The 20,116-nt window shown below is 42.1% G+C and overlaps 1 protein-coding gene across 1 annotated transcript in view; it reads left to right on the forward strand.

The window, feature by feature from the left end:
- LOC142565999 (low-density lipoprotein receptor-related protein 2-like) overlaps nucleotides 1-20,116 on the forward strand; it is a 114,911-nt gene that overhangs the window by 87,508 nt on the left and 7,287 nt on the right. The window contains exons 15-20 of the mRNA XM_075676678.1: nucleotides 2,762-2,897; nucleotides 5,674-5,961; nucleotides 7,561-7,685; nucleotides 7,764-7,887; nucleotides 10,401-10,483; nucleotides 13,181-13,374. Of these exons, the coding sequence (XP_075532793.1) occupies nucleotides 2,762-2,897; nucleotides 5,674-5,961; nucleotides 7,561-7,685; nucleotides 7,764-7,887; nucleotides 10,401-10,483; nucleotides 13,181-13,374 (950 nt within the window). The remainder of the gene's footprint in view (nucleotides 1-2,761; nucleotides 2,898-5,673; nucleotides 5,962-7,560; nucleotides 7,686-7,763; nucleotides 7,888-10,400; nucleotides 10,484-13,180; nucleotides 13,375-20,116) is intronic.

The following is a 20,116-nucleotide window of genomic DNA, read 5'->3' on the forward strand; positions in this document are numbered from 1 at the left end:
TTGGTCACCATATTGTGTTTGTGAGGCAGGAATGTGGCAGATTTCTTGGTTATGTGTATTGTATGGCATATCACATTTAGTAAGACAAGCCAATCTCTCAAAACAGTGAAGTTTTCCTCTTCCCACCTTCTTTAGTAGTAAATAATTGTAAAAGTCGTGCACCTTCTTGACTCTAAGAGAGGCAAAAAAAGGCTCAATGTGAGCATCGAACCTCAAGTTAGTTATTGTATGCAGTGCTTTCTTCCACAACAAAAAATGCTCTATTAGACAGTTGTTTTAGCCCAAACCGGGTGACTGTATGTAATGTGCGAAAGAAAAAGGGAGTTTTATATGAGCAATTTAGTATTCTGTGGAAGAAAGAAGCGTAACCTTGTAAGTACGCCAGCAACATGAGCGAGTTTAATAGTGTCCATATCAATATGAATGTTTCATGTCAGATGTTGCTTAAATTAACTCCAAGGGTTTTGGCTGATGAAGCAACATCAAGATAAGCATTGCCAGATTTTAAAGCACCCTCAATGTTTACCTGACAATGTGTGGACTAAAAAGCAGTGCTTTGGTTTTGTTAGTAGTAATTAATGACAGTTTGCTTTGCTCCATGCGTTTAATCTAGTGGGCACAGTGTTTGCTTTGTACACTGAATCTTCCTTGTCTGTTGAGGTGAGGAATAAACTTGTGTCTGCATAAATTATAAGCAGAATTAAGTCCATCTGTTGTATCATTTATGTAAAGCTTAAATAACAGTGGCCATAAAATACTTCCTTGGGGTACACCTGATGTGAATGCGAGATCTGAAGCTTCAATATTTATTACAACCCTTTGGTGGCAGAATTTCAGATAGCTAATCAATAAATCTAAAGACACCCCTGAATTTATATATTTCAAGTTTCTTTAACAAGGTCTCATGTTTTATCCGATCGAATGCCTTTGAAAAAATCAAAGAATATTCCGAATTTTAGTCATTTATGTTAGATGCCATCTAGAAGAAATTCTTTTTGTGTTACGAGCACTAGCTCTGTGGAGAGCCCTTTCTGGACACCGACTGACGTTTTGTTATGTATGTTGTGCTTTTCACAATATCAAACGCATTTAAATTTTTTTCGAAACAACTGTTAACACTTCAGATGTATATGTGCATTTAGTAAAGCCATCAACTAGGTATGTTGCTCTGTAAGGCATTGTTTGCCATAAGCAACACACCACCTCCACTTCCAGAAGAATGGTTCGACTAATTACTGTTATAACCAGGAATATTGAGCACCTCGGTCTTGTTCTGAAACAGTGTTTCTCATATCATTATAACATCAAAGGAAAATTCAAAAGACAAAGCAAAACATCAAGTTCATCGCCCTTATTGCGAGCAGATGGCGTGTTAAAAGTGAAAGATAAGCATTTAGGATTGCGTTGGTAAACATCAGCTACTTCGGATGGTGTCAGTGCTGTGGCCGAGGTCTGTGATGCATCAAGAGCAGCAAAAATTGCATTACTCTATCTTTTCAAGGTCTTTACTGCATGTTACTCAGTGCAGTCGTGATTCATCTGTTTTTCTGGCAAATATTTTTCTACCCCTGGTCCATGTATATTTCCACTGCCAAGCCTTGTTTCTTTAGATTACCTGCGCGACGAGGCTTTTCAGTTCCGGGCATAAGTGTTCATTGACAAAGACTGGAGTGTTGCCCTTGAAACCAAAATCAGATACAGAAATGCATTTCTTGCATGATTTTTCAGCGACAGCATCTCGTTTCGCTCGAGAAGAAAATTGTACTACTGTGTTAGGAAGGTTTCCATCCTTTGAGTGCCAAGAATCTACATCAGCTTCAGTTATTGGTTCACAGATGTCATCACCAAGTTGCTTTAGGATTGTTGGCGAAGCTTCAGGTTTTGTGGTTGGAACGCCCTCGACTTCAATATTTCTGTTCTGCGAGTACTGTTCCTGATCAGTTGGTTTTGCCTTGGCGGCAGTCACTTGCTCTTCGAGTGCTCTGTACTCTAAAGTGAGAGTGGCATTTTCTTTCCTTGGAGCAGCATTTTCGTTTTCAATCTTTGAGCACTTCGTGGTAATGGCGTTAGAGAGTGTGCTGAAGAAGAGTCTATCAAGTGCTTTAGTTCTTTGTAGTTTTTGCAGAACTGCCTCTTTATTGCAGCACGCACTTCAATCATTTCCTGTTTGAAGTCTTTCATTAGCTTCGCTAGGTCAGACTACATATTGTCACTGGACATGGAAAAACACACCTTGGCAGCAGCAGCAATGAAAGTAAACAGAGTAGTGTCGAAAGTTAGCGATGTGCTAATGCACCAACCTGTGATTTAGATGCGAAGAATGTGAATTGAAGTGGCCACTATCATCACTGCTGCCAAGTAAATATGACGCACAACAACGAAGGGTTCATGTTCAGGCCAGTTTTTTGCAGAAAGTAGTAGCTTTGTTTAATGTTCAGGATAGCAGGAGGAGCTGTACTGCCATAGTCGACAAGTCTCGCAAACTTTGTCAACAAAAATTCTGAACACTTTAGGGGACCGTTAGTTTTTTATAGGCTCATTGTACATTATTTAGCTGGACTTCTGGTCAGACAGAATGTCTCTTGCCAAAATCTCTTACGTTAGCCTTCAAAGGAGCCTGTTGTAAACTCTGGTGTTATTGCAAAAAATTTCATTTCTGTATGCTTCATAATATTTTTTTATGCACGTCTTCCTAAACCACTTACTGGGTATGTATTGATAATTTTCCTCTGAGTTACTAGGAAAGCATTTTTTTTCCCAGGTCTTTTGTACAGAGCTGTGTTTAGCAGTCACAGTGCCCGAATTGAGTCTTTCTTCCTGAATGGAACTGGTGTTAGTGTTCTGGTAGACACCGACCTTCACAGGGTCAATGCTTTGGCAATACACCCTTCTAGAAGGTGAGTTTACCTTCTTTGTACCCATATAAAAATTTTCATGTGCTGTTGTTAAAATGTCAGTTAAATTTTTGCTGTGCTGTTACTAAAGCAAATTTGTCTAAAGAATGCAAGTGAATTTGAATTCTGGGATTTAATGTGCCAAAACTACAATTTGATTATGAGACATACTGTAGTGAGGAACTCTGGATTAATTTTGACCACCAAGGAATCTTTAGCGTGCCTCCAGTGCACGGGACATGGGCATTTTTGCATTTTCCCCCCATCGAAATGCAGCTGCTGTGACTGGGACTTAATCCCGTGACCTCGTGATAGCCGCTAAGCCACCGAGGCAGGTAACGAATGCAAGTGATAGTCAAGTTTGTCTCTCTGTAACATTTCCAGTGTTGTGGGCATGATTAGGTAACAGAATTGTGGAGTATTAAAACATGCCAAAATCCATAATGATTAGTTGAAAAAAAAAGAACTGGAGCTTTGTTGTATTATGAGATAATAAACTATTATTGTAACTGTTTAAATGTCTTGTATCAAAATGTCATAAGACTTAACTTTTGCATTTTGTACATGTCACGAGAGCGCACAATAATGAAAATCCCCCTTTTTCTCTCCAAGAGCTATGCCTGTGTTTCTGAAATGCACTAGTAGGTGTATTTTTACAAACGGGCCCAACTGGGCTAGTGCAGAGTAGGGTATAACCCCAGGTCGACGCTTGGCCAGCGTCACGACTCGTTAAATCGTCGTTTGCCGGCACTTTATTAAAGTTATTCCTATCCTATCCTATCCAAGGCTTAATTTACAGAATTTTAAAGAATTGCCTGTGGCATATGATGCAGTGCTGCAATTTGAGCTTTATTTACGCCAAAAAGTGGGCATTACTTGGGAAAATTGCTTAAGCTACTTTACAAAATCTGATTAAATATTGATTGTTTAGCTGAGAGAACCCATGTTACAATTCTGGAATTGAAGCCAACCAATGCTTTAGGCATGCCCATTTCAGAGGAATCCCAAGAGTAGCACCAGTTCCGATGTGACTCAAAAATGCTCCACAAAGCAAATCAATGTTCCACATAGTTTTTCCCTGGGTGACCAAGGAAGTTTTTAAAATAAGTGGAACACCTGGGTGTTTTGCTGCAGTTGTAATGGTGATTGCCCCGAAATATGTGCTAGTATTGAGATACCCCCTAAATTGAAATGCCTTGGGCATTGGGGATCTAACTGTGTGTTGAAACTAATTCCAAAAAGTTATGAATGTCATGTTGAGCTAGTGTAACTTTAATTCAATTTTTGCATACATATTTGGTTTACTTAAGAGCAATCTTCATGTCTTCAGGTTAATCTCCTTCAGAAGCATACTACCGTACTTACTTGCATAATGATCGCACTCGCATAATGATCACACACCTGAATTTTGTCGTCAAAATTCGATTTTTTTCTTTCCCGTGTAATGATCACACCCCGAACTTGCCACAGCGATATGTCGTGTGCCAAGTCTAGCTAATGATGATCGCACTTACCATCTGTCAAATGCTGTCGAATGCTATGTGAACAACTCGTCAAGACATACCAAGCAGTCTGCACGCACGAAACATTCTTAAGTAGATGCCCCATTTCATTTCTTTCATCACTTTCCGCACTTCCATGAAAAAAAAAAAAAATCTACAACCAAACTTGCCTTGGCTTTATTATTTGTAAGCTTTATAATGGTTGTGGTCAACAACAACAAAAAAGGCACCTTTCAATTCTTTTCATATTCACTCGTGGGCACGCGACAAATCGCGAGTGGCAACGATAGTAGCCACGTTTACACCGATATGTTAAAAGTGTACCTTATTCATACGCCGACACTTATAACACAGCTAAGATATTCGCCCACCCTTAGCAGAAATGTGCCGTATTAGGATAGTAGTAAAGACAAATGCCACAGTTTCCGCAGCATGCCCACCATGTGTTTCTATGTCACTGGCAGCTAAGCGTGCCCATTTCCGTTTCTGTCCCCTTAAAGTGGACATGGCTATGTTATTGCCGCAAACTTGCTGATATGGACAATATTATTCACTACTGATGCGGACGAAACTGTTTCAATGCACATAATATACTCACAAGAAAAAAAAATCTCGTTTGCCGCCATTTTTGTTTTGGTGTCTCGCACTGTTACAGCGGTAGCCGCCTGTTTGTTGACCTGTTGTCATCCCGCAGCAAATGCGGGATAAAAAAATTTTTTTTTCTTTTTTCGTGAAATAACACTCACATAATAATTGCACCCCTGAATTTGCGTCAATTTTTTTTTTTACAAAAAAGTGCGATCATTGTGCGAGTAAATACAGTATATCAGAAACAATTTTTCGAACATTTTCAAAGCCTAAAGAAAAAAGCCTCGTTTATAGCACTTGATAGTGCTGGTGATTTGTATCTTAACAAAAAGTGCTCGGAAAACAGGACTCAAAAGTGAAAGCAAGCATCCACCTCCAGCTCATGTGTGCTTCTTGTACAGCATCCTACCAACCCTAGGCTGAGATGCCATAAGTTAAGGCCTTTTGACTTGGACTGTATTTGGGCGTGAACATAGATCATTAATCATCAAAAATGTTTTAAGTTGTCATCACAATGAAACTGTGCTGCAGTTAGTCCTTCACTGTGTACATACAACTGCAGTGTTTTTTTTGTGCAACAGGTAGCACATAATTGCAGGAACACTTTGTAGGAACTAAAATAAAGCATTCGTTTATGTTCCTTATACTCTCAGAGACAGTAACAGTTGCTTTTGTTGTCTCGTTTACAGACTTCTGTTTTGGAGTGATGCTGGTGAATGGCCGCGTATTGAACGTTTCGATTTAGAGACAAAAGAGAGGCAGACCATTGTACATGAGGAGTTGTTTCAAGTGTCTGACCTGACGCTAGACTTGGAGCATGACCTAGTGTACTGGTGCGACCTGGGCACAGCTCGCATTGAGCGAGCACGCCTGGATGGCACTCGTCGCACCAGCATAGTACTCAACAAGGGCCCGAATCGCCACTATTCCCCAGTTTCTGTGGCAGTCTTCCAGTCGGTACTTTTCTGGATTGATAGGTGAGTTAAACAGGCCAGTTTGTTCCTTGAGCAACTCTCAACTACCACATGGTGACGCACACATTGAAAACCTAAGATGCTAGACATTGTACAAACTCCCTAGTCGAATGGCTCACCTGGTCAGGGGAATGCAGCAACAGTTTAATGGCTCTTACAAGAAATGGGTCAACTCCTTCCTTATCATGCCATAACGATAGTAGCAAATTTGATTGCCAAAAATAAATTTCAGAGATTCTTGACAGAGCTGACATATGTTGAAGATCACATTTTAAGTTGTGGTTACACCTGTTCTTGTCTTTTAATTCACACTGGGGAGTTTGGTAAAGTAAACAGCATAGACCGCCTATAACATAAATTGTTGGAGCCATGAATTTCTCTACTTTAAGCGGTAGTGCACTATAACCAAAACAAAGGCCGTATTTCAAACAATTTTTCAAAGGCTGTTGCACATGCAAAACATGTAGACCAAGCAGCCACATGTGTCCGGGAATCAAAGCATATGACCAGGATGTGCTCTCCCTTTTGTTGACGAGGAAGTTCCACTGCTTTCCAAGTGCTGTACATCCACTGTGAAGCATTTTGTTGACCCTGCACCAAACCACAACTTTGGCTGTCGACCCTCAGTGAGACTGCATTGGTTAGGCCTAGCTGGCGAAGGTGTCGGCCAACATGCTGTCGCAGGAAGCTTGGCCTTGATGTATGTTCATACCCATAGACGAATATATGATCTGGCGTGAGATCACGCGCATAGGCAGAACTGACGGCAGTGCACATGAAGTGGAGTTCTCGGGCGATCAGCTGGTAACTACTGTGAGTGCATATAGCAAAAATTTGTATGTGTGCGTACTTGTAGGAACCGTAAAAGCTCATGTGTGGACAATGTTCCAAATTGATGAATTTGCAGAACACAGTTTAAAATGACAGCATTGCGAAGTCAAGGTCACACACACAATTTTATCACGGTGCTGGAATTGTAAACGATAACAAATTGATTTTACCATCGAAATTCGTTGTTCCAAGCTGCCCTGTAATTAAGACATTTTTTTGGCACTATCTCTGTCTGAAAAAAATTGGTTGATGACGGTATTGGCCTTTCGCACACAAACTGATCAGCCAAAGATTGACAATGCACATGCGTTTGGTGTGGACCACGTGCCACTGACAAGTGGCTGGAGCAAAAGGTTTCTCTGTTGCTCAGGCAACTCCCCAATGACCGCTGAACTAGTATGCTGCCGCCGAATTTTTAAAAAATGTTTACTTTGTTTGTTTGCTCGCTCACTCTGCATATCCTCTTCCTCCTCCCGCATCGTCTTTGTTGCTCTCTCCGCTGCCAGCACACCTCATTGAGAAGCATGCTCGCTGTCTCAATTCTCTGCGGGATTTTTCAGCAGCCACATTGTAACTGGTATTTTGCTTCGTGCGACTGCACTTTAAGTGGTATGCATATAAATTGAGTTTTATGGGAAGATAAACGGGAGTCTGAAATGATTGCATTATATCCGGTCCTACATTACAAGCAGTTACCTTATAAGTGGTCTTAGCTGTAATACAATTATTCGTAAGTGTGCAGGTTGTTTGAAATTTTTTTTTTTTTTTCAGCACCTACTCAGGTGGCTCTTTGGTAATGTTGGTCAAAAACAGGCATCCTCAGATCTCAACATGGAGTCGATTTCTTGGTCCAAACATGTCTCATCTGCAACTTTACAACAGGCACATACTCCCATGTGAGTGCTTCGTTGATGTACAGCTTCCATGAGCTAAGACACAAGCTGCGAAAACTACAGTGTTCATTTATTTTTCAGATCTCAATGAGTCAAGTGATATGTACAGTTCTAACCTGAACCCTATAATGTCTTGCCGTGGTTTCTGCTTCAATGGTGGGACCTGTTCAACCATTGATGATGGCCCTGGTGGACCCACTTGCCAGTAAATGACTTTTTTTTATTCAAATTGGTTATAGTCACCCATTAGTCACTATAAAACGAGCTGTTATTAAAACATTAGACATGAAAATAGTTCTGTTGTAACTACATAGAGTAGTGAAAGAAAACACAAAATATTATGCAAATTTTCTGCCTTGCCACTACAGTGCACCTGATACCCCTGTCACATGGACACTGTCAAGCATGGTTGAACCAATGCAGTTTGAGCACAGCTACGTGGTCATAAACAAATGTGCTTGAAAGTGTGCTCCACGTGGTCAAATTGACCTAAAGCCCTTCTCTGGTGGCATTCTTCATAGCCCAAGTGTAGGTTTAGGAACTAGTGAATCAATCGGGTCAACCTGTAAGTACCAAGTTCAGGGGGTGGGAATCGTGCACCAATTGCACCATTTTGATACTCAAGCAAATTGCTGTGCCAAATTGTGCCGAAAGTGGAAAAATGACTGAAATTGTGCCACGCTATGCCAGAGTAGCTTTGGCAGCATCAGTGAAAGACCAATGACGTGGTGCAGGGCATTGTGTTATTAATCTTGGAGCACATGTAAAAGTAACTTTCGTATTCAGCGTATTTCGCACCCAATGAATAAAACTAAAGGTGACATTCTTTTATGTTACTGCCCAAGCCAGCGAGTCGCGGCAGGTGTGGAGAGCTGGTGCTTATCCAAACCTCCCTGTTGGTGGAGCGGCCACATTTCCGTGAAAATGCACCCACTGCCGGCCTTGCTCTTTTGTTTGTTTTAACTCGTGCCGGAGTCATGACAGTTGGTCTTGATCATGGTGTGCAGCCCCACAATCGCGCCAATCTCGAATCCCGATATTGCGTTGATTGCATTGCTGTGCAGCGTGAGCGCCGCAATAAAAAATGCAAGCTGAGAGAGTGAGCATTGAGGGAACTCTGAAAAGGACAGGCGAAGACAGGAGAAATGTCGCTCCCTATCTTATTCAGGGGGCTTACAGCCTATCACTCAATGTGGATTCCGGATATCTAGGTACTTCTAATGAGTCCGACTATTCAGTGGCAAAGCCAAGTCAGTCATGTGCAGAATCTTGGGTTAAACTAGTTGGTGCTGCTACATTACCTCGAAATGTGTTTGGATAAGCCCTTGTGATGTTTCGCTAACCCTAGCTTTTTCATAACATCTGTTGGAAAACACCTCCAGTCATTTTACCAGCACTTAATACAAAAATGAAAATGCCTTTAGGCTGCTCTTGAACACTTTTTTAATGCTGCAGAATGTAAGGCTTTGTGACTGTTAACCCACTTAGTTATAATGATGCTCTAAATTAAAATTTGCATGCAACAGACTTCTCCAATAAGATGTATGTGCTACAAACTGCTCCAAAATCTGAATTTGTCCGTACCACTCTTCTCGAGAAGGGAATTTTTATCTGCTCCAAAAAATTGCTACAAAGTGACTTTGGGCATTCCCACCCCTGCAAGTTTTTTTCTAGCACTTCTTCACCATACAAGTGTGTAGATTGTCCTTTGAAAGCAGTGAAAAGATAAAGGGAAGTGAGATATAGTAAGTGGCACTGATTACAAAGAAATGGGGAGTTGGGTTGTGTGTTTCAGGCCATGCATTTCACCCTTCAAGAATCTAGTGCAACATGCCAGTTCTTTTCAGCTTTCAGTACATTTATCAAGACACGCAGAGTACCCAGACTAAAAAATAATTACATAAAGGGGCTTTAAAAAGAGATGAAAGAAATTCAGTGTGTGCATAGTAATGTTTCCAAGATATGTGCAAAGAATAGTTTGAGCCAATTATGCACATTCATAACTCTGCTGCAAACTCATCAACACTGGCTTGGCGCTCTTTGGCCATACCTGGCCCTTGCGCCAATAAACACCACACATTCATTCATTCATTCCAATTATGCACATGATGCTCTCATTTTACAGATTAGTTATTCTTGGTCGACACAGTGATCTTCTAAAGCAAGAGATTATCAACAGAGAAATGGATGAGAGCATGTGTACGCTGGCATAGATGCTCATTCTCACTCTAAGTGCCTGCCCTTGTTTAATTACTTCCAGCTTGTAATAGGTAAAAAAGGTACAACAGAATTCTCATCAATGCGGTACCATGCTTGCACAATAGATATATATGTGAGGTAGGGCTTTTGAGGACCTGAATAATAAGTGTTATAGGATGAGAAGACCTGCATTCCTTCTCACATCAATGTGTTTGCAGTGTTCCTAGAACAATGTGAGCTTTTCTGCAGATCTCAGTTGACTGGTATTTTGAGCTTATCACAATACACGAAACTGGGAAGAAGTAATACTGTGCTATATTTGGAGCATACAAGACAAGATGGTTTCTCAAACTGAAAAAGTAAATGCAGGTGCATTTATTTAACCTTAATTTGCCATAGGCCAAACTGCATGGTTAAAAAAGAAGAAAAAATGCAGCAGATAATTATCTAGCAGTCATTTGATCGGTTGTCATTTGCAAAACTTTGAACAATTGACCATTGGTCCTGCATTCTTTCCAGGTGCACTGCCAATTTTACTGGGCCACGGTGCCAGTTCTATGCAGCATACATCTACAATCCACCCTTCTCTGATGAGGAACCAGGTATGGTTGTTTCACTTTGCAGTGCTTTTATGTGGGTTGTTGCGTTTGAATATGAATACCTCGCTGTTTTCATTACATTGAAAGATTCAACGAGGAGTAGAGGCAGTTTAATGAAACCAACATTGCATAAACTTGGCAGCCACAGTGTTACCTTTGGATAGAGATATAACCTGAACATATGAATAATTGGGTTTGAATACAGTTTTCTGAATTCTTAACTTGTGTATCACCACTGCTGGGTATTTCATTCATGGGCAGAGATGTACTATTAAAAGTTTATTTGCTGCATTGCATTTGCCAAGCAAGGTATGAACATTTCAAATAAAGCGGGTAACAAATCCCACTTCTCAATGCCCTTCAACCTAATGTTCTCAAGCTACAGGAGCAGTCATAATCTTCTAATTAATGAGCATGTTTAAACTTTGTTTGCACTCTTCGAAATCTGGGTGCATCAGCTTTAGTGCACATATAGGCACGTTTATATATTATTCTTCAATGGCACCTTAAATATCAAGGCACATTTTCCACCATGGGTGCAGCAAGTGATTCCTTCCTTTCCCATGTTGTCCACAAAAGGCACTATTGTTAAATTTGGAATTCCAACTAAGCTACTGGAGGTGAAGCCTGTTGTTGTGCCTGCCGGATACATATACAACATAAATGGACATAATTAGGAGATACTGGCAGAAGATGGGTGCCAAGAACAAAAACAGTGCTGTTTTTGTTTTTAGCCATCATGTACCAACTAGCCCAGCAGTAAACTCTCTTAAAAAAGGTAAGCTGCTTGATCTAACACAAATACGAACAACACTGGTAGGTTTCTATTATACAGAAGTATCTTCATCAAACCATCTTGCTGGAACTAGTTTGTTGGTGAATTCCAAACTGCCAGAAGCTTATCATATAGCTCAGTGACGTGTTGGAAACTTCTACTACAATGTGCTTATTTCAGTCAGAATTCTCTACAGGATCCAGACGACCAGCATGTTGCTGGTAGCACGTGTCCATGTGTGATCCAGGAACAAGGCGTGCACATTCAGACAACTCTACTTGAATGTATGGGCTCTGCAACACCCCTTTTAGCCATTTGCTGCATTTCCATCCACCATGTGTTGCATCAGTACACACTCGCATGTTGTAAAGCATTGCGCCATTGGTAGTTTGTTTGAATGGTTAAGCAGAGCATGGTTGCAAGCTGGTTGCCAAATAGAAAACAGGAAACATCAGGCCTAATCTACACTGTTGCATGGAAAAATTGCAGTGTGAGCAATTTTCTGGAGTTCTGCACTTTACTGCACTTACAATTGCCTGCAAGTATTTCCTCGGCTGTCTTGATGCTCTTTGAAGGCATTATGACTATGCCTCCGTGATCAAGAAAGATCCTGTCTAGGTGTCTATTCCAACTTGCAGCTGCACATGCAGTTTTGCATATAGCATTTCTGTATAGAGGTTTGCTGATTGCAGTGTAACTGCTACTTTCTTGAACTGCATGCATCATCACTTATCCAAGGATGCACACGCCGTTGATAACACATTTTGCCATTGACACAGCCACAAGGGCTCAACGGTTGTCACAGCTGGTCATATGATTGATGTATTATTTGTTTATATGACTAACTCGACCCAATAAACTTTTTGCCCCATATTGCTATCACCTGCTAGCTTCATTATTTCAACACTGTTCAGCAATAAAGGGTGCTGCTGCAGAATAAGCAATCAAAGTAAGGGCTCTGTGTACTGAGAGAATGCACCTGCAACTGCACTGCAAGATTTTACAGCTTTTTAAAATATTTTTAACTTTAGGTGTTTTCAACTCAAAGGGGGCACTGATGTTGACTTTGTGAACTGGTTTGGTGGCTCTAAGAGTGGTCCCGGACTGCTCATTTGTCCTTTTGTTTTTTCTTGTTGTTTGTACTCTCTGCATTCAGTGCCTATTGCAGCATTTTTGTATGCGAGTGCTGGAGAAAACTTGCAATAAAAGGATTAATACCGTAAAAATATGAGGCCGTTGCATGTCTTAAGCAGTACATGTGCTTCACTAGGCCTTGTGGATGCATTTGCAGGGACACAAGGAGAGAGATAGCGAGGGAAAAACAAAGCAGCAGCTGTGTTGAAAAATAAAAATAAAAATACAGCAGCTGTGTTGGCAAGAGGTGTTGCAGAGTGCAAAGCCCCTTACATAAAAGAAAGAAAAAAGAAATACTTTCAGCATGCTAGGAGCATCTTTCTACAGATTCTTCCATGATGATAAAGCATTAAGTGTGCATATGTGCTTTACTTAACTGTATTTGCTATGAATAGACATAATTCATGCTTCCTCCTTACTATCATGTATTTACATAGTTTCTGCTTCTGAATAAGAAGCTTTCTCTTTCACTATTTCCTGCTGTATTATTTATGGTCAGTCTGGACTAGGTTAAATTTGCTAGTGAGCATCTTGTTTATTGATTGAGTAAAGCATTAGGCTAACTCATGTTTGCCAAAGCCAACTCAACAGCTCAACTTATTCAATTTTACAAAGGATACTTGAGTTGGTAGCATGAGTTTGTTAGCCTGCTGCCATAGCTACTACAAACAGCAGTAACAAATTGGACCGAGCTGGGGATCATTTAGGCCACTGCTATTGGACTGTTATTTACTGTATGTTGCTGACATAAAGAAATGTCAGCCAATCGTGCTACAATTTTCCATTTACAGCTGATGTGAAGATAATAGTGATTCCAGTGGCTGTGCTGCTTTCTGCATTCCTGCTGATGCTGGTGGTTGCTTGGGTGAAAAGGAGGCGTGCTTGGCAGTCCACTGCAGTCTCCCTCTCTTCTGAAGAGGCCAATCCAGCCTTAGCGGCACGCATGATTGATAGCCAGTATGAAACTTCTTTTTCAGATAATGTGGTGAGTTTTATTTTGTCTATTTTACCTTAAGGTAATGGGCAGCACTGCACTGCCCTTCAACTAAGGAACACACTGTGCTTTAGTAATGTTTCTCCGTGATTCCTAAAACTTCGAAAAGCACACCTTCCCTCTAGTGCATACGAGTAGACGTTTAGAGCATCTGGTTGCAAAATTTTCATCTAGGAATTGCTGGGAAGTGTCTTTGAAGCACAGTGACCACGTTAGACAATGAGACAATGGGCAGCACTGCCATCCACTTTCTTGAATCAAGGCAGGGTGCCAAGGGGAGGAACATTCTAGATTACTGGAGTATGATGCAGAATTTAATTGAACACAAGCTCCATGCTAGATTGTTTCAGTGGCACCATCTTCACCTCTAAATTTGAGATGAATAGTTAATGCAGTGTGCATGACATCAGAAATTGTCAAATAAACCCCATTAAGTTCTCTAACTAAATTTGAAATTTTTACATAAATAACTTAAGCACATATGTTACGACTGTGGTGTTCAAGCCATTCTATGTTCAAGGCATGTCCATTTAGTAGGAATTCTAAGGCTAGCACCAGATTGAAAATGTTCATACCCTACCCCTTGGGGCATTGGTGGTGGTTGTGAAACTTTATTTCCGAAAAGTGTCCTGAAGGACACCCAACTGTTCGTCAAGGTGGTGGGGAGCCCTAGGTTCTCCGCCGCTTAGCGGGCCTTCTGGACAGCCCAGAGTTGGTCTTGTAGCTTGCTGCTCCTAAGGGCGTCGTCCCACTTCTTCTTGTCCTCCGAATAGGAGGGCCGCGTCGCGCATCCCCACAACATGTGTCCCAAGTTCACATGTCCACCACATTGTGCACAGTTGAATGATCCGTCGTAGTCCGGGTCGATTCGGCTCGTGCCAAGGATTGGGGTATGAGTTCGTCTGTAGCAAGCGGAGAGTGACTGACTGCGCCGTTAAGTCCCTTGTTTGGAAGAGAGAATTCTCTACGTCCTAAATTGTTGTCGATCAGACGGATGTACGCAAATTTGAATGCTTGATTGATATTTTGTATCGTGAGCACCCAACCTGATGCTATGAAATGTCATATTTGCTTGTGTTGTACTATTTTCCCTCCCTGTAACAGCCCTCAAGCGAGGGTTAACAGTATTAACAAAGAAAGAAAGAAGAAATAGAAGTGCTTGGTGAGCTCATTATATGTCTGAAGTTGATCTTTAAAGGCCTTAGGAGGAGACGAGGGGGTCTACAGGAGACTGCGGCTGGCAAGTCCTCACACGGCCCTATGAGCGGATTTGTTAAGGTTCCACTGTCCTTCCACGAAATCGCTCATATGGGCTGGGAACCAAACTAGAGTGGAGACTAATGGATCTACCTTCGAGTAACTTGGAAACCTTTGCACCTACCACTCCCCTAGCAAAGGTGTGAGTGGCTGCCCTAGAATCACTATAGATTACTGAGCGCTGTGGATCTAGCAGAGCGAGTGCAATCGCAATTTGTTTGGCCACCTCCAGATTCTTGGTGTAAACAGGGAGTGCGTTGCAGGCTCGTTCATGGGCATCTATTATGGCTACCGAAAAAGCTTCGCGACTGACCACCTGGGCAACGTCTACGAAGACAGCATCCATAGAAGCCTCGGCAAGAAGAGCTTTCGCGCGGGCGAGTCTTCTCCCGTGGTTAAAGAGGGGTGGACGTTCCTGGGAAAGGGAAGGTGGACGTTCCTGGGAAAGGGACGAACCACCATTGCGTCCCTGATTTCATTGCTAAAATGTCTGACGTTATCCTTTTCACGTTCAGTAAAAATTCCCAGAGTGACCAGGATCTCCCTGCCCGCTCTGGTGCCCGACACCCAGATGACCTTTGCTGTGCACTGAGCCTCAGCCATTTTGGCAAGAGTATTGTGTATTCTTAGTTTTGAAAAGAGCTCGGTGGATGCGTTGAACGGTGTAGCTCCAGGGATACCTTGAAGACTCTACGAATGGTGGTATGAAGGTGTTTCTCTTCTGTTTTCTTCCAATTGAGGATAGCCGCAACACATGTAATATGACAAAAGACAAAAACGCGAATGAGCCTAATGGCACGTTCCTCGCTCATGCCTCTATTGACAATGCTTCAAAACATACGTAGAGCATTCTCCACTTTGCCTGTTATCTTTTGTATCATCAAGCGATTGGATCCATTATCTTGAATAGTTAGTCCTAGGACTCTTATCGACCCTACTTCAGATGTGGTTACCATTCATGTCTCACAGAGCACGGTATGAAGCCTACTATCTTGCTCCCAGCCTTTGGGTTTTCGTCCTGGCCTGGAAGTGCGGTAAAAGAGCAATTCCGATTTCCCCGATGAGGATTTGAGTCCCGCTGGAGAGAGGCAGAGTTCCGTGACCCTAATAACATCCTGCATTCGAGCTTCCAACTCTCCGTCGCTGCCCCCAGCGCTCCATAGAGTAACATCATCGGCATAAATGGTGTGTTCAATCTCCTCAATGTCCAACAATGAATTGGCCAGCTTGGACATGACCAGATTGAACAGGAAGGGAGACGATACCAAGCCCTGTAGTGTGCCCTTGCCACCTAGCTCATAAAGTTCTGATTTTAAGTCGCCAATGTGCAAGAAAGTGGTTCTGCCACTCAGAAGAGATTGAATATAGCGGAAAAAGCGTTCACCAAGATTAAGGTCCGAAATGGCCTGAAGAATTGCCATGTGGTGTACAGTGTCGAAAGCCTTCTCTACATCAAGACCAAGTATGACCCTTGTGTTGCGAGTGACCCTTTCTATAAGCCTCTTCTTAATTCTAAGCATAGCATTCTGGGTCGAAAGACCTGGTCTGAATTTGATCATGGTGTATGGAAAAGTTTGTTCTCCTCCGCATCATTCGAAAACCAGTTGAGCACGACATATTTCGTGACCTTACCGAGGCATGATGTCAGAGATCGGCGTGAGGTTTGCGAGCCCAAGAGATTTGCCTGGCTTGGGGAATGAGTACCGTACGTGCGTGTTTCCATTCTTTCGAAACGCGGCCCTCTTTCCAGGTTCTATTGATGTGCCTGGTTAGGTAACTGACAGAATTATCTTCGAGGTTGCGCAGAATTCTGTTGGAGATCCCGTCAGGGCCAGTGGCAGATCTACTGTTAAGTTCTTGAATTGCAGGGCAAATTTCACCCTCCGAGAATTCTCCGTCAAGGGCGTGATTATGAGACCCCGAGTATCAGGCCGAAAGGGGGGTGAATGATTGCGTCCTCTTGAGCGGAAGGTACTGAGTAGCTAGGTCATCCAACGGCTTGTCATCCGCCATTTCTTTTCTCGCCTTGTGAATAATTTTGCATAGTAGCGACCGTTGAGCGGGTTTGGACTTGGAGCCGCTCTCATCCAAGAGATCTTTCAGGAGGCCCCAGCCACTGCCTTTGCGGAGTCTGCCATCCAGGGAGACACACACCTTGTCCCACTGCTGTCTACATAGAACTCTACAGTGTTCCTCAATTTTCTTATTCAATATTGCTATTCTCTTCCTAAGTCTCCTGTTCAACCGTTGACCTTTCCACCGTGCTAATATCGATTGCTCCGCCTCTAGGAGGTGAGCGAGCCTGGAATCCATCTTATCCGTTTGGACGTCCGTGGCATTAACCCCCTCCGATGCCCTGATGTCAGATCCGAGTTGCTCTACCCAGCATTCAAGCGGCGGATCAGCCGTAGCTGGGGTGAGCTTTGGGGGGCTCTCAATTTATGGAATTTGTCCCAATCAGTCAGCTTATATTCCCTTAGCTTTATAGCAAATATCTCGAGTTTGTTATTATGTAATGGTCACTGCCCAGATAAATGTTCATATTGTCCCTAATGAACTCCGCGATCCCCCTGACAAAAGTGAAGTCTGGAGTAAAGTCCCTCCACGAGAAGGTACCGCATCTAGTTGGATGTTCGGAGTCTGTAATAAGAGTTAGACTAAGGTCCGAAGCATGCATCTACAGCCTCTCCCCCTTGCCGGTGGAGAAGGGGTACCCCATGCTTGATGAGGTGCATTGAAGTCCCCCCCAACAAGCAGAGGAGCTTCCCTAGCAAATTTAGTGACCTTGGTTAAGATGGATTTGAAGCACTGTCTGGAATATTTAGGACTGCTGTACAAATTGAGGAGAAATGTGCTGCTGCTATTGCCTACGTAACTGTTCGAAACAGTCCCAACCGCAATAAATTCAACATTACTGTGTAGCGTGCGGAGCTCATGTCGGACAAAGGAATCTTCCTGTTTATGTGAATGGCGACACCCCTGCCTCTATCTCCTCGAAAATACTCTACCTTGTAGCCCGTAAAGGAAAGGGCAATCGTCAATGTTTCTTAGAGCACAATTGCGTATGGTTTCTCAGCCTCTGATTAATTAATTGCAGGAGGGCAGCCTTTTTAGGACTGATTCCCCTGCAGTTCCATTGCCAAACTCTGAAATTCGTATCAGCCGGCGTCATCCTGATTATTTGGCGATAGCTTATTCAATTGAGAGTTACTGAGAGACCTGCCCAGCATTGGTAGTGTTTTGGGACAGATTTTCTCCATGGCGGGAACTACCGTCTCATTAAGATATGTCTCAAATCTTCTGTATACTGATTCCTAATTCCTCCTTGCTACACTCAATACGACTAAGTCACTTGTTGATTTGTCTGATGCTATCGTTAATGGCAGAGAGAGCCTCCTTAATCTCAGACTCCACCTTGGTTTGCAACTGGTTCAACTGATCGAGGGCCCTCTTTTTGGGAGCCGGACACTCATGGGCCCCGCCTTAGACTTCCATAGACTTCGGAACCTCACTAACCGACGGGCACTTAGACGAAGTGGACTTGTTAGGAGTGGTTTCTCTGCGGAGCTCAACTAGCTCTAGTGTAAGCCTATCGACCACTGCCCTGTGTTCGACACAAGCTGGCAAACTCACAAGTTAACTTGTTCAGACTTGGGCCCATTTGTGAATCCATCTGAGTCAGCATCATTGAGCCAGAGTGGGCGCAAGTTGTCTGATTGGGTCTAGGTGTTTCGGCATGCGCATGAGTCTGAGCAATTCTTAATGACTCAGAGCTTTTGAGAGTCCGAGTTCAAGGATGTCTGAATTGCACATGATGCATAGTTGTTAATTGGAATTAGCAAAGAAAAAAAATGCACGCACAGAAGGAGAGACGAACACAAGCACTTCCGTTTCTTTTTCTTTCTTCTTGTGCTAATTGCTATCAACAACTGTGCAAGACTAACTAGCCCAACAGTTAGTCCTTAACATGTGATAAGTGTTTTTCAGCCTTCAAGAAAGTCTACATGATCTTGTGTGGATTACTTAAGTGATGTCCAGTGGAATCAGCAAGCCTGAGTGAGGGCATGTGAGCTGATGACATATGACCATTAAAGCAAATTTCACATATGACAGATGAAAGGTTATAGAGTAAATTGTGTGCGCCTTGAAAGTCTATAGCATCTATATTGTTTGGCCATTGAGTGCATTCTGTACCCCAAGGCTGTTTTTCTTTAGTGTAGTTCTCAGGCATTATGTGCTTTCATTTATGTGGTGTTTTTGCTGCTGAGTATGTCTTTGAGAGAGAACAGTCAATAATAATAACAGTAATAATCATAATACAAAGAAAGAAGGCTGTATTGCAGGTTTTTTGGACTAGAATAAATTCTTCTACAGCATGGAATGCAGGATGAATTGTTAAGCGCAGCGGTTTCTACGACATACAAAATTTGTTTACTCTAGGAAAATTCCTTGCAAAACATTTGATTCGCCTAAGCACTCCACTACCTCCTTCATTAAAGGTTAAGGGGACAGGGTATGCGCTACGTCTTCCATGTTTTTACCACTGACTCCTTTTCTAAGCAACTAGTGTGGTTAAAATAAATACATTGTTATTACTGTATACAGAATACACTCTTTCTACTAAACCTAAATCTTAGGTTAAGAGTGTCATGGTCTTTTGTGTTTCTCGTTTATAAGGTGTACATAATTTTCAGGCAATAATATGTGATAAATGCCTTGTGGAAGAAAAATTGTTCAGTGAAATTTGACGGTGTTGGTATAGTAAACTTCCAATCTTTTCTCTAACTACTGGGAAGAGATGTTCTTCCAGGAATTTTAAGTAGCCAATATAATGGCACTAACACACACAAAAATTTGCTGTTTTGAGAAAATCGGCTTTAAAATTAAAAAGAAAAATGTTTACACCAATATAATGCACAAAACGCAGTCTGTTCTAATTCAGTCAGCAGAAGTGGGTCCACATTGCTGGGATTAAATTTTCACTAGTTTGCCTTGCCTTGTGGGCTATCTTTTGTTACTTGCCAGGCAGCCCTGTTGGCCCTATTGGCTGGCGTAAAAAGTTGATAATACTGATACCACAGAAGTGGCACTTCTGAAATAATTTATCATTGTAATCTTATCCGCTTTCAAATTCTAGCTTTCGAGTCGGGAAGTAGTCAGTCTTCCTAGAGAACTGGTGCTGAAGGAGTGAACGACCGAACAGTGCATGCAGTCCAGGCGATTGAAAGCACTATCTGGACACTCAGTTGGCTGTGAAGTAGCTTGTTAGTTGTAGCCAAACAAAGATTGAAATTCCTTCTAAATGCGTAAAAATTAAGTGCTGCAGTTTTCTGCATATTCTTTTTTCTTAGCACTACCACAAATCTGCACATATGCTTATAAGAAAGGGGCCATGGCAGTCACCACCTATGTTTCAATATTACTTATCCCCCCAAAGTGTCACACCTACACAAATGAGTCAATAATTGTTGTTCAA

Source organism: Dermacentor variabilis, chromosome 1 (genome assembly GCF_050947875.1).
Source record: "Dermacentor variabilis isolate Ectoservices chromosome 1, ASM5094787v1, whole genome shotgun sequence".
Classification (NCBI taxonomy): domain Eukaryota; kingdom Metazoa; phylum Arthropoda; class Arachnida; order Ixodida; family Ixodidae; genus Dermacentor; species Dermacentor variabilis.